Source organism: Rhododendron vialii, chromosome 7a (genome assembly GCF_030253575.1).
Source record: "Rhododendron vialii isolate Sample 1 chromosome 7a, ASM3025357v1".
Classification (NCBI taxonomy): domain Eukaryota; kingdom Viridiplantae; phylum Streptophyta; class Magnoliopsida; order Ericales; family Ericaceae; genus Rhododendron; species Rhododendron vialii.
Window position 1 is genome coordinate 1,838,983 of NC_080563.1, and position 15,163 is coordinate 1,854,145.

Below are 15,163 nucleotides of genomic sequence, written 5' to 3' on the forward strand. Positions count from 1 at the left end.
GACAGATTTGGAAAGTAAAAATTCTTGACCAAAACTCCTTTTTTATTTGAAAAAAAATCAATCCAAATCAAAAATTGCCTTTTTTTAAAAAACAATTGAGTTTATTTTTTACCAGATGCAAAAATTAACAAACGAGAAGCACTTTGAATAAGTTAATAAGTAAAATTAGTTCTCCCCGCCGGCGCCTTGATCTTTGTCGTTACGCCAAAGAGCGTTGCAGAGTTCCACTTCCCTCCTTCCACCACTAGGGCTTCCCTGAGTAGACACTATGGCCGTGGGCGTAGACAGCATGGCCGTTGCCCCAGACGCTTCTTCATCAGAATCACAAGTAATTTCGAATAATCTCGGTTCATTCGACTCTCATCTCATTTATAGTATAGAATGATTCTATTTCTGAATGTCTTTATACAGGTATCTGTATCTGTAAACGTAAATGTTTGTCATACATATATACGCGTATGAATACGTATATTGATGTGTTCATCTTCTACCCGGATTCGAATATTGTTGTATTCATCTTCTACCCGTTTTCCCGTTGATTTATTCAAGAATCACGAGCTTCTTTCCCTTTTCAGTGATTTAGAATAGTAAAAAACTGCTTTTCAGGGGTGTGCATGGTCGGGTTAGGTGGATTAAAGGGTATATTTTTCAACCAACTTGTACTTAGCGGGTTGAATTTTGTTGTTTTACCAGCTGGGCCCCCAACCATTAAAACCAGCGGGTTAGGCGGTTAGATCGGGTGAAAAAAACTTCACTATTTAGGTCTTTTTAGAAACTCTTCCTTTTTTTTTTCTTTTTTACAACTTGTTTAATATTAGCTCATCACAAATCAAGCTAAAGTATGTTGTGAGAGAAAGAAGGAAAAGTGTATAGGGTGTTAACTAACCCTAACATAGGTGAGCTTTATTTATATTATGCGGCGACTAGTTACGTAACATAAGCAACTAATGTGGGACTAAGTCCAACTTTATTCTAACACTCTCCCTCAAGCTGGAGAATAAATATCACAAAATCCCAGCTTGTTACGTAACAACTCTAAACGTGGTTTAACTAGAGACTTGGTGAAGATATCTGCCAACTGAGCTCCTGTAGACACGAAAGGGGTAGCGAACAGGCCACTATCTATCTTCTCCCGAACAATATGACAATCTACCTCGATGTGTTTGATTCTCTCATGAAATACCGGATTTGAAGCGATATGTATTGCTGCCTGATTATCACAATACATAGGAATAGGTAACTGTACACCAAGCCCCAACTCCTCAAGCAAAGCTCTCAACCATACAATCTCGCATGTAGTATGAGCCATGGCACGATACTCTGCTTCAGCACTGGAACGAGCAACCACAGTTTGTTTCTTGCTCTTCCAGGTAACTAAATTTCCACCAATAAAAGTACAGTACCCAGTTGTGGACCGTCTATCAGATGGCGATCCTGCCCAATCAGCGTCGGTAAAGGCTTCAACACGCAAATGACCATTTGGACGATAAAACAAGCCACGTCCAGGATGAGCCTTGAGATACTTCACAATACGAAGACAAGCTTCCCAATGTGGAAAACGAGGAGCTGACATGAATTGACGTACCATACTGACAGCAAATGAGATATCAGGCCGTGTATTGGTGAGATAATTCAGCTTGCCTACCAAGCGACGATAACGGTCTGGATGAGGAAATATCTCCCCCTGATCAACACACAATTTGACGTTTGGATCCATAGGAGTCTCCGCAGGCTTTGCTCCCAATAAACAAGTCTCCTCTAGAATATCTAGCGTATACTTTCTTTGAAATAGACTGATCTCTTCCTTGGATCTTGCTACCTCAATACCCAAGAAATATCGTAGCTTACCCAAATCTTTGGTGTGAAACTGATGTTGTAAGAACTGTTTCAGCTCATCAATACCTTTTTGATCATCCCCAGTAATAATGATATCATCCACATACACAATCAACACTACTTTTCCCCGATCTGACTGAATAGAGAAGACAGAATGATCAGAATGGGAGCGACGCATACCAAACTGCAATACAGCATCACTAAACCTGCCAAACCAAGCTCGAGGGGACTGCTTAAGACCATAGAGGGCTTTGTGAAGGCGACACACCTGAGAACGCTCCCCCTGAGCAACAAACCCATGAGGTTGCTCCATATAAACCTCCTCGAGCAGGTCACCATGTAGAAATGCATTCTTGACATCCAACTGAAACAAGGGCCAACCAAGATTGGCAGCCATAGAAATAAGAATGCGAACAGAGTTAATCTTGGCCACCGGAGAGAAAGTCTCGGCATAATCAACGCCATACGTCGGGGTATAGCCTTTGGCCACAAGACGGGCTTTGTACCGTTCTACTGTGCCATCTGGATTATACTTGACGGTAAATACCCATCGACATCCAACAGTAGACTTTCCTGATGGAAGAGAAACCAACTCCCAAGTGCCATTGTCATGAAGAGCAGACATCTCAGCCTCCATAGCTGTCAGCCACTCAGAAACAGATAAGGCCTCCTGAATAGTGTTAGGAACAAAAATGGACGAAACAGAAGTAGTAAAAGCACGAAGGGACGGAGACAGATGATCATAGGAAACAAACCGAGCAATAGGATGAGATGTGCAAGACCGAATGCCTTTGCGAAGAGCTATAGGAAGACCAGGTGATGGCGGAGGCGGAGGTGGAGGTGAAGGTGCAACCGGATCTTGGGACAGAGGAGGCGTGGTGGCTGGTACTTGTGGGGCTGTTAATACTTGTTGCCGACGAACATACACCTGCAAAGGAGGACCAGATGATACACAAATAGGAAACACAGACTCAGACTCAGGAAGGTCAACTGGAGTACTGTGACCCGAGTAAAAGGGCAATGACTCATTAAATGTGACATCAGCACAAACAAAATGACGACGAAGAGATGGTGAGTAACACTTATATCCTTTCTAAGTGCGTGAGTATCCCAGAAAAATACACCGAATTGACCATGGATCAAGTTTGTCCCGGTCAGGATCCAGAGCATGAACATAACAGGTGCACCCGAACACTCGTAAGGGTAATGAGTGGAGAGGGCGACCAGGAAATAAAACGGTATGGGGTATCTGACCACCTAGAACGCTAGATGGCATACGATTGATCAAGTAACATGCTGTAAGAACAGCATAACTCCAGTAAGACTTAGGAACTTGCATTTGAAATAATAGAGCACGCATATCCTCTGATAAATGCCTAATCTTGCGTTCAGCAACTCCATTTTGTTGTGGAGTTCGAGCGCAAGAAGATTGGTGAATTATACCATGGTCATCAAAAAACTTAGAAAGAGAATTATGAAAATATTCACCTGCGTTGTCAGAACGAAATATACGAATGCAAGTATCAAACTGAGTTTTGATTTCCATATAAAATGACTTAAAGATAGAAGACAACTCTGACCGCTCTTTCATGAGATAAAGATACGTAACACGAGAATAATCATCGACAAAAATAGCATAATACTGAAAGCCAAAAACATTAGAAACACGCATTGGACCCCAAATATCAGAATGAACTAAGTGAAAAGGACGGGTTACGCGACTCTCAACCCTAGGATAAAAAGACACTCTATGATGTTTACTAAACTCACAGACTTCACAGGGCAAAGCATCAACACGGCTACATGAAAGTACTAGCCGTTTAAGATTCTGAAGGGATGGATGACCAAGTCGACAATGATGTTGATAGGGTGACACAGAAGACTGAAGGGCAACAGAACTAGGGTGAACATTGTCGGTAAAGTAATATAAACCACCACGCTCAGTACCACCACCAATTTTTCGCCCCGTCTTGAGATCCTGAAACACACAACCATGAGGAAGAAATGTGACGGAGCAATTTAAAGATTTAGTAAGTTTACTAACAGACATAAGATTTAATGGAAAACGAGGAACGTGCAATACTGAATCCAAAATCAAAGAAGAAGTAACAGAAACCGAACCCAAACCAGTAATATCAGTAGTAGAACCATCGGCTAAGGTAACACGAGATGGTTTATCAATAGACTGTTGGCCAGAAAGAATAGTAGAATTACCAGTCATATGATCAGATGCATGAGAATCAATAACCCAAGGAATAGAAAAACGAGAAGTTGCAATACAAGCACTAGAAGAACCTGTCTGAGATAGCGTAGCAATGGAGGAACTTGTCTGAAGTGACACAAGGTGTTGGTACTCCTCCATAGAAATAGTCACCATAGCAGTGGAGCGTGCAACCTGCCTAATATCTGTGGGAGAAGTAACCCGATGAGCCTGAGAAAAACCATGTAGGTCATAGCAGTGGTCCACCGTATGATTAGTTCCCCCACAATAAGTACAAAGTCTAGAACCATGGCCTCGACTATGGCCACCTCCCCTTGACATGTGACCTGTACGACTAAATCCACAACGACCAAAACCATGACCACCAAAAACGCGGTCAAAACGACCACTGTACCCATAATCACGGCCACGACCAAGGTCACGGCTAAATGAAGAACCAAAATCACCAGAATCAGTGGAAGTAAAATCAGAACCAGATTTCATTGCAAACATATCACCGTACAATGAGAGGCAACTAGTCAACTACCGATAGATCAACCAACCAAATACTCCACCAACAAACGGCCAATAAACAGAAATAAGGAACTGATTGACCGGCTAACGACCAAGGGCACGACACCGCATGCATCCAACAAAACCAAAGTAGCCACCGAACAACATAATCCCAATATCGAGCAACAACCAAGAGCTCATATGCCAACATAGACCAAATAACTCAACACAATCCAACAATCGAAATCAGACTTCAACATACCCAAACTACCATCTATTGGAGAGGATAAACTGTAGATTGACCAAAAAATCTAAAATTACCAGAACAATCAGTGCATAAGAGTAACGGAACAATACCCAACAATGATGAACAGTGCGCGATGAACAGTACGACAGTGAACAGTACCGGTGGTGATGAACAGTAATTGGGGAACAGTACCGATGATGAACAGTACCTGTGAACTAGGATTAGGGTTAGGGTTAAGGCAGAGGCTAGGATTAGAATTGTGATTTTATGTACAGAGACTAAGGTTTAGGCTAGGATTGTAGGGATTATGTACAAAGGCTAGGGTGGTTTAAGATTGTTGTGGTGGTTTAGGATTAAGATTAAGATCCCGCTTTGATACCATGTTGTGAGAGAAAGAAGGAAAAGTGTATAGGGTGTTAACTAACCCTAACACAGGTGAGCTTTATTTATATTATGCGGCGACTAGTTACATAACATAAGCAACCAATGTGGGACTAAGTCCAACTCTATTCTAACAACCTGGACGGAACATTGCAAATCATGTTTGAATGGTACATATGATTGGTATCCATTCATTGTACTGCTTAGATTGACAACGCAATTCTTAGTCGATTACACACTAAGCATGATTACGTATGTCCTAACATCTGATGCTTGATGTTAGGAGATGGAAGAATCGGTTGAAGAATCCTTTGAAGATCCAGATATCCGTTCCTATCCGGTATACAAGGTTAGTTTATGTTGGTTTTCCCTGTTGTTTTATGAGATAGCTAAACCAAGAGAATGAAAGAGCTCAATAGTCAATACAATACACCGACTTGCAGAGGGAAGATCCTCAAAGACGAAGGCAGAAGGTTTATATTGGTTGTGGAGCTGGGTTTGGGGGTGACAGACCATTGGCAGCTCTCAAGTTACTTCAGAGAGTGGATTTGAACTATATAGTCCTTGAATGCCTAGCAGAGCGCACCCTTGCAGACCGGTACCATGCAAAAGAGGCTGGTGGCGTGGGTTATGATCCTCGTAGTACGTTTCTACCTCTCGTATTTCACTTTTAGTTTCCTGTAATGCATTGGTTAGTTCGTTTCCATACCTTGCCTGCCCACGGAAAGAACCATATAAATTCAACTTTTCGGTCTTCCAAGTTGAAAAGGTTTTACACCAACACAGGCTCTGAGTTTAAATTCTTAGAATAAATTGTTCTCTATTTGCTTCCTCTTAGTGCCATATCGGTTTTGGTGCTGTAGTTTGAAGATGGCTATGTTGTATCCAAATTCCGGGTACTATTGATGTTGAATTTAAGTCGTCCTCTTTGTGTTTGTGTGTAATACTTTCCCATGGTTGTGCAGTTGACGAGTGGATGCATTTGCTCTTGCCTTTGGCTGTAGAGAAAGGAACTTGCATAATAACAAACATGGGTGCAGGTAAGAAGGCAGCCTGAAAAGTTTAATAATGCTATTGATTGGTGATCCCGTGTTACTTTGGCCTTTTTTTAATTGTCTAATAATTGTGTATATTCTTCTTTTTCTATTGAAGTGAGTTCGGTTACTGCTCAGAAAAAAGTTTTAGAGATTGCAAGCAGCCTGGGCATTAGTATTAGTGTTGGTGTGGTCAATCAATTTGCTATCAGAAAAGCTGGTATTCACTAATATCCATCTGCCATGAGTATGAATTGTACTATTCTTATTCAATCAGGGTAACTAATATATTCGAATGGCATATTATGCGCCTTTTCTTTTTTAGCTTGTTTTAGAAGATTTTTATTTTATTTTTTGTTGCGCACCTCACAATCATCTCCATTTCTTTCTTTTTTTTATGCAGGTTTGGATCCTGGCATGTTGGGCAGAGTAAGAATTTAGCACTCTTAGTTTCACTTCTTCTTTTTTTTTTTTAATAAGTATCATGTCTGCAAATCCGGTTCTATCTTTGTTTTTTGTCCCTTTTCATTTCATGTCCATCTTTATAATTGGGGTGGTTATTCCCCGTGCACCCTTTTTCTATTTCCCCTTTTCTCTTTAGGAAGTTGGGCTCGTCTCTTTATCGAATGCGCTAATTTATGCAGCCAATCAGCGTATATCTGGGAGCTGCTCCTATTGTTGAATGTCTGGAGAAGTATAATCCAAATGTTGTTATTACATCTCGGGTTGCCGATGCTGCCTTATTCTTAGCTCCAATGGTATGAACTTCTATTTTTGCCCGTTTTCTCGCATACATTGCCCAAAATCCATTTGCTTTGTTCATGTTCTTTGGTATGCTGGTGCAGTCCTATATACTTGTTTTTTTTTAACTTCTATTTTACCACCATGCATGTGCAAGCAGTTTCATACATGTGTCGGCATACTTATGTTTTTGGGATCTAAATGTTGTTTACCAGTCGAGCATGCATAAATTGAGGTTGTTTCTTGTTTTATGAAAGGAATCTCAGCTATTGCACTTGTCATATGATTAGGTATACGAACTAGGTTGGGACTGGGATGAGTTCGAGCTGCTAGCCCAAGGTTCTTTGGCTGGTCACTTGCTGGAGTGTGGTTGTCAACTTACAGGAGGGTATTTTATGCATCCAGGTGTGCCTTTATCTCAAACTTAGTTTTTTTTGTTTTGTTTTTTTTCTGAACACCTGTGGCCTGGCTGGGTGCTCAGAGAAATAAGAATGCTGCTTTTCCTCGAGTTCCCTTTGCTTTCTATTGGTCACCTCATTCACATTGTTAAACATTAATTTTTTCATTTTTTTCCTACTTCAGGAGATAAATACCGAGAGATTCCTTTCCCATGTCTACTTGATTTGTCACTTCCTTATGCTGAAGTGAGTTATGATGGGAAAGTGTGTGTCGCAAAGGCTGATGGCAGTGGTGGGGCTTTAAATCTTGGCACTTGTGCGGAACAACTCCTTTATGAGGTTGGGGATCCAGGTGCTTATATTACCCCAGATGTGGTGAGTTGCATAAGTATATTCATGATCTCTTTCAAAATCACTTGAAATATTTGGCAGGGGGAAAAAGAAAAATGAGAACTAGTTTCTAAAAATTCATCATATGCAGATAGTAGATTTTGGTGATGTTTTATTTCAACCACTATCAAGCAGTAAAGTTATTTGTTCTGGAGCAAAACCATGTGCTTCAGTAGTACCTGAGAAACTGTTGTTCTTGACTCCGAAGGTAACTTATGATTTATTCCATAAACATAATTTATAATGGGCAGACTTAATTTCTTGTCTATCCATCTCCCTCCTCGTTTTCTTTGTCTCTGTTTGCTGCAATGCTTTCATGTTGGCAGGGCTGGCAAATATGTTCTTGTTATGTACAATTTTTGCACTTATTCCGTTACTTTCAAATTAATTGGTGGATCCTGCATGCCTGTTGATGCTATGATCTGAGTATTACATGCAGATTTATTGACATGCAATTGTTGATGTTCAGGCTGGTGAATTAAGATCCTTTCAATGTGCATCATGTGCTATTGGGATGAGTTTCAAGTTCTCAGATCATAGATTTGTTAGTGTGTTAAAGATGGATGACTGCGACAATAGAAGGAGAAAGATTGGTGGCTAATGGGATAGCTCGACGTACTCTCGAATTCTGGATTCATTTATTCTTCCAACCAGTTGCAGCAAGTTTTTATTTTTTTCACATATTTGTAGTTTTTTGGTATGTTGTCCTAGAGCAATTTATGCCGGGATACAGTTCAGGAAAATTACAAATTTTAAGCTGTTAGTCTGTTACACATATCTTTCCCTGTCATGGACTACGCTTTGGTGCAATGGTGAACTGACACGCACAAACACCCTGTTTTGAGTTACGAAGATCTGCTCATTCTGAATCACCCCCGGAGGTTAGGTCTGTACCTAGGCCGTCCCTTACAGAATCCCAGATTCTCTGGATCAAATTGAGAAATGCTCTTTTCCGTATTTCTATCCGTTTCCACCCGTCTGTTTGTGCTATTATAGCCCTCTTCCAAGAAAAACATTATTACCAATGTCTTCTAATGTTTGACATCCTCTTTTTGGACCGGACAGACTGACAGGGTCAGGCAGGGTTCTAATGTTGCTTGTTGCTTATTGTGTCAGCCAATATGTTACTGGATTTTGGACCTAGAATCCTGTCTGAGACACATGGTGATATACTCAGTCAGTTTGTGTTCTTGTGATATTTAATTTGGGGAACTATGATTTTGTCGTAGGAGTGTCCATGCCAAGGTATTTAGTGTCATTATCTGTTCGGTGTTTGTGTGATTGTGCTCCTTTTTTTGCGTTATGTAAGTTCGCTAGAGGTTATTTTGTGTCTATTGAGCATGTTCACCATTATGGCCAACTCCTATTTTCTGTTGCAATTGCATTAATATCTTTTATGGCTAATGTAATGATTGTTCTACTTTCAAGGACTGTGGATGGAGAGGATGGGGAGAGATATCCTATGGAGGATATATGTGTGTAAAACGTGCTGAAGCTGCTGAATTTCTGGTATCAAATCTGATCGTCTTCATGTTATTCCTAGATTTTTCTGCTTTTAGATATATTTTCTCCATTTACCAAGCTTGTGGTGATAAAATTATGGCAGTCCAAAAGTTTTAGTCCTAAAGACATATTGGCATATGCCGCATATCACTGGCAATGGCGACATAGGTTTTTTTTGCATGGTAATGTCTTTGGAGGCCTGTTTTGGAGAGAGAGTGGTACCTTTTGGAGATGGGTTGTATCTTGAAAGTATGGGTGTATAGAGTGGTGGTTAAAGTGAGGACTATTTTTAAGGTAAAGGGCTGAAGGCTCATAAGAGAGTTGGGTTAGAGTAAGATCTCCGAGTGGGAAGATGTCTTTTGAATAACCTTCACTGTGGTTCTGTAGTTGTAGTAGTTACCAAGGAGTCATGATGGAGGATCATGTTGCTTGAGAGATAAGTATTGGAAGCTACTTTAATCAAAGCAACTTTAATATGAATATTGGGAGGTGACTACTCAAATAACTAGATGTGCTTACTTTGTGCAAATCCATCTAGATGTGTTGGATGCATGTCCCATACATTTACTCTATGGTACTTGACATAAGTCCACGTAACTTCGGTTGATTTTTTTTTAATCAAATGAGGAACATATCAAGCAACTTTTGGTTTAGTTGGTACATGGTACAGGGAAGTCGGCCTTCTGCTTCATTTGTTTGGCCGAGATCCGTGTACTTATCAAAAATAATGACAGCGCTTGTTTCATTGTTTTTTTTTTTCTTTGAAGAGAAGTCTTAAATTAGTTTTCCTGTATATTTGTGATGTAATATATTCATCTTATATTATTAGGTAAGGTCATGGATGGAAGAAGTGTATCCTGGTATTAAAGATCGGATAGTTTCTTACATAATTGGTTTGGATAGCCTCAAGGCAACCAGCATTGATAACAGCATCCCTTTGCGGGCGGCTGGCAAAGATATTAGGCTACGAATGGATGGGCTATTTGAGAATGAGGAACATGCAGTCCGATTTACAAAAGAGTTTACAGCTCTGTACACAAATGGCCCAGCTGGAGGTGGTGGTATCAGGTCTTTTCATTTAATGTTATAGGTTTAATTTCGGTTTCTTGAATGAAGAGTTGATAGATGATTTAAATGGGGGCTATTTATTATTTGCAGATTTGAAAAAAAAAACAAGGGGTTGGGATTAAATCTTTTGTTACATTTGTTTTTAATGGGTACGTATCATCATGAATTCATTGTACAATGGCCCTATTTGTGCGGCATTCTAAACTAAACGGATCGTTGTTACTTGGCTTAGGTGGAACAATTGTTCCCTTTTGCTTATTTGTCTCCATCGTTGAGATATGGTCCTCCTTTTGTTTTGAAAAGTTTGTTTTTTAAGTGCTGTCACAGCTATTTATAACAATGGTTCCAGTTATTTAAACAAATTGAAATGTTTACCTTAACGCTGAATACAGTTCCAGTGTACTTCTGTTTTTTGTTGTTAAACAAGATTTCAAGTACGTCTCTCAATGCTGGTTCCTGTTTGTGGTAAAATTGCAGCACTGGACGCAAGAAAGAGATTATTCTTGAAAAAGGATTTGTATGTCTCTCTCTCTCTCTCTCTGTGTTTGTGTGTGTGTGTGATGTGATCAATTAAATGAACTCAAATTCAGTGATAAAGACTGACCAATAGTTTGTTGCTTTTCATCCCACTCTTTTTTCCCTTCTGAACTTTTATATTTTGTGATACATTTTCAATTGCATCAAAACCTCTGATATGAGTTTTTGAAGCACGTCAGTTAATGTTGGTGCTTACTTGAGTTTCATTTACCACACTTCTAACCAAGAATTTGGTCATTCAGATTGAGCGCGAAGACGTTGAGATATATATTTGTGCGGAGCAAAACGAAATAGCAAGCCCAAGTAATCATAGCACTGGTCTTGAAAAAGTAGATGAATCGAAAATCCATTCCCCTGAGAAACCCTTCTCGCCGGCAGCCAAACAGGAAGCTTCGTACAATTCCCAGCAAGAACTTATATTACCAGAAATAGAATTTTCTCCTGCACCTTCTGGCCAAAAGATCCCACTTTATGAAGTAGCCCACAGCAGGGCGGGCGACAAAGGAAACGACATCAATTTTTCCATCATCCCACATTTTCCGCCGGATATTGTTAAGCTGAAGGTGATAATTACACCGGAATGGGTAAAGGAGGTAGTGTCGGCTCTTTTGAATCCCTCTTCGTTTCCTGACTCGGATGCCATCAGAAAGAGAGACCAATGGGTCAATGAACATGTGAAGGTGGAAATATATGAAGCTAGAGGGATACATTCCTTGAATGTCGTGGTTCGGAACATTCTAGATGGCGGTGTCAACTGTTCTAGGAGAATTGACAGGCATGGAAAAACGATTTCCGACGTGATATTGTCCCAGCAAGTGGTATTACCTCCCTGATTTGTTGTACTGTATATCCTCCTCCTCATGTTGTATTCCAACTAGGAGAATCAACTTTGTATTGTGATTTCTGGATTAATCTAACGTGGAATACTTGTTTCTGGATTCATTCTATGAACCCCATGGTTGCAAGACTTTCCTCAATTTTTCCCATGGCCTTCGCTTTTATTTTGGTGCAATTTCATTTCGGGCAAGGGTCCTGTCAAGTTTGTTATTGTCCATTCTTGTCCATTTGCAATTTTTTTTGGGCCCTGTCCCAGACCTGCAACAATGATCGGATCCGTTAATTTTGTAGAGCTTGTTGAGACCTCCCAGGGAAAAAAATCATATTCGTCGGTTACCAATCGACGCCCCATCTAAACATATTTATCTTTGAACAAATGGGTCCAATTCAAAAAGTTTCTGTGAAAAAATTCCCTAAATTTTCATGTTACAAACCATTTTATGATCGTAGGTATAATAATATGGCAATTACGTATATGAACACAATTTCGTTTCTTTCCCAGAACTAGCTAGTAGCCATATTTATTATGAACTATACGTTTATTATACTAATGTAAAAATACATGTGATTCTGGCCCTGCTTCCCTATCAAATAATTGGTTGTTTTCAGAGTGTATAACTAACTTTCTAACTGATGTAATTGCAATCAGATCAGGGAATGAGTCAAAACTGAAAACACCAACCTTCTTTCCCTCCATTCCAATCAGATCATAACCACAATTTTCTCCCAGAACTTTCCATTTTTAGCCTCCTGAAAATGGGCATCTCCAATCACGTGTCGGTCGTTCACCGGTCCGATTCCAACGATCAGTCTAGACCATTGCAAGAAAAAAGTTGAAATCCTATTTGAATGTGATATAACTCAGTTTTCATTAGACGAAGCAATAGAATTTGTTTTTAGTCTCAATTGTCCGAGGAAGAGGAAAAGATCCACAGAGCATTACGCGTTGAAATTCACGTGGATCCTCGGCAAAACAACCCGATTAAGCAATAATCGGGTTCTTTGTAAAAAAAGAAAAGAAAAGTTGCTTTCCGGAGAGAAAAGGGGAAGAAATGGCATTCACGGGGACTCTGGATAAATGCAAGGCTTGTGATAAGACAGTTTACTTTGTAGATTTGTTAACTGCTGACGGAATCATTTATCACAAATCTTGCTTCAAATGCACCCACTGCAAAGGAACTCTTGTCGTGAGTGTCTTTTCTTGTCATTTTCTCTTCGTCAATGTCTCGTTTTTTTTCCTAAAATGACATTCATATTGCATAACATTTATGACAACCGAACGGAGCCTTTTTAATGATCATGAATTTGTGCGAAGTATTATAACATACGGGCTAAAGTTATGATGACCAAATCTGTTTTGTATGACAGATGAGCAACTACTCCTCCATGGATGGAGTCCTCTACTGCAAAACTCATCACGAACAACTTTTCAAGGAGTCTGGCAATTTCAGCAAGAACTTCCAAAACTGTGAGATTTATCTTGTAACATTCTAAAATGTCTTATAACGTGCATAGTCGCAGACACAAAACCGCTCACAGGATGGTGTCCCACAATATCTGTGGGGTTCATCCCTTGGGAGAGATTTTGTGTTTGGTGTCTATGCACGTAGATCGAGGTGTTTGTAATCCTTATCTTCATTGTCAAGATTTCGTTGTGCTTATGAAATCTTGACCTCATTATCCTGGCTAACTTATTATTTGTTTCTTGATGAACATTCTAGCCGGGAAGTCCGACAAGGAAAATTCAGTGGTATGTTCGTACCCTTCGTTCTTAAGATTTTATAGACATGTTTCGAAACCAACCACTTTTTCAAAACAACACCATCTTTGTTGCCGTAGCCCCGGGAAAATTTCTTTGGCCTAATGTGGATAATCATTTTGCAGCCAAGAACCCCGAGCAAACTCTCCGCCTTGTTCTGTGGAACCCAAGACAAGTGTCCGGCTTGTAACAAAACCGTGTACCCATTGGAGAAGGTTTGCGCAACATTACTATACAGCTCAATAGCTCATGCTCTTCCATTAGAATTGTGTTTTACTTTCTCTGATTTTATTAGAATCTAAATCTGAATCCAACTCTAAACTCTTTTGCAAATCCGCGCACTTGTTGCATTGATGAGCACGTAACTGTATTGATCTTGATTTCTCTCTGGTTTTGGAGGCGAACCAGAGAGGTCTAGCAGCCTTTGATTTGGTTAGACTCCCATCCCTGTGCTATTAAGTTCTGTGGTAGGTTCATCCACACGGGAGGTCTGCTCAATCCAGCAGAGTCTGACATTTTTGCAAATCAAAGTTCTACTTAGAAACGCAGAATGCAAATTTGGTGCGCTTGTATGTACCAGTGCTCAAATGGGTTCGCGAAAATTGTCATCTTTCATAAATCGACACCAATCGATTCTCTATCTGTACTATTTTTTCTGTTTGCATAACGTTACGCTTAGACTCCTGAGCTTAAATCTTGAAAAAAAACACCCATTTATTTGAATCCCCGAATTAACAGGTGACAATGGAGGGAGAGTCTTTCCACAAGTCATGCTTCAAGTGTGCCCATGGAGGTTGCCCCCTCACACACTCATCCTATGCTTCCCTGGATGGGATCCTCTACTGCAAGGTACACTTTGCTCAGCTGTTCATGGAGAAGGGAAATTACAATCATGTCCTCAAGGCTGCTACTCACAAGAAGAGTGCTGTGGCACCTGTTGAGCACCCAGAAACAGCAGAGGAGGTAGGGGAGGATGCCCCCAAAGAAGAAGATGAACCAGAAGCACATGAATGAGTTAATTCCCTATTGTGAATTGTGATGATAAATAATTTCAAGAGGTTGTGTGATTGTGATTATTATTAATACATATGTGCGGTTGTGGTTGTACACTTGTAATATTGATGTATATTTTTTTGTTACTGTAATATTTTTGCCAAAAAGCTTAATGGAATCAAATTATTCTCAGTCTATATATTCTCTACTGTGTCAGGTTTGGATCTAATTATGTTAAGACTTCAGTTTTCTTTATGAGTACTTACACTGTTTTTCTTGTACCTATTGCATAAGCTCACCATGTAACCCTATGTGAACTTTTTGATTATGTTGGACCATCCGTTTAGCTTATGAAAGGGGAAAAATCAACAAATTTAAGTATTTGTGCCTTTATTCTTCTTGAAATAGTAATTCACTACAACTCTTTCTTTACAAGCAAACTTGACAAAGTTTCCCTAGTTAAAATCATCTTGTAAGCTTCATTTTGAATAAGATGTCCCTCGAACAGATAATTGGGTATTCTTGTACGTACATCTGTCCAACGATTTCCGTCGATACTCTTTGCATCTATTTAGTCTCTATTTGACAGTTTAAGAGGTCCATGTGTCCACCTTTACCGTTGCGGCGTGTCGTTAAATAAGAGGTAAATTTAGTTATTCTTTTCATTCAGGATATAAGAAATGAACTTATCAAACACTTATTCACGTTTTTTCATGTTTACTTGGC

The 15,163-nt window shown here is 39.8% G+C and overlaps 2 protein-coding genes across 5 annotated transcripts; both read left to right on the forward strand.

Annotated features, from left to right (window-relative positions):
* The first annotated feature begins 102 nt into the window (after positions 1–102).
* LOC131333070 (uncharacterized) lies at positions 103–11,825 on the forward strand. Of its 4 annotated transcripts, none has more exons than XM_058367397.1 (15): positions 103–328; positions 5,461–5,526; positions 5,621–5,819; positions 6,143–6,217; positions 6,330–6,431; positions 6,615–6,640; positions 6,856–6,969; positions 7,243–7,357; positions 7,535–7,725; positions 7,832–7,948; positions 9,169–9,249; positions 10,073–10,311; positions 10,789–10,828; positions 11,091–11,154; positions 11,185–11,825. In XM_058367397.1, exons 1-15 carry the CDS (start codon positions 269–271, stop codon positions 11,679–11,681), a joined length of 1,986 nt encoding a protein of 661 aa, XP_058223380.1. In that variant the 5' UTR covers positions 103–268; the 3' UTR covers positions 11,682–11,825. The 4 variants fall into 4 exon arrangements, with proteins under 4 accessions (XP_058223380.1, XP_058223379.1, XP_058223378.1 ...); XM_058367396.1 differs by having other exon boundaries at positions 11,091–11,151; positions 11,182–11,825; XM_058367399.1 differs by adding an exon at positions 607–739 and having other exon boundaries at positions 181–328; positions 11,091–11,825.
* Positions 11,826–12,541: 716 nt separating this feature from the next.
* Positions 12,542–14,630, forward strand: LOC131332273 (LIM domain-containing protein PLIM2b-like). The gene is made up of 5 exons (XM_058366402.1): positions 12,542–12,872; positions 13,054–13,153; positions 13,407–13,435; positions 13,570–13,659; positions 14,183–14,630. The coding sequence occupies exons 1-5, from the start codon at positions 12,738–12,740 to the stop codon at positions 14,456–14,458; spliced, it is 630 nt and encodes a 209-aa protein (XP_058222385.1). The 5' UTR covers positions 12,542–12,737; the 3' UTR covers positions 14,459–14,630.
* Positions 14,631–15,163: the final 533 nt, after the last annotated feature.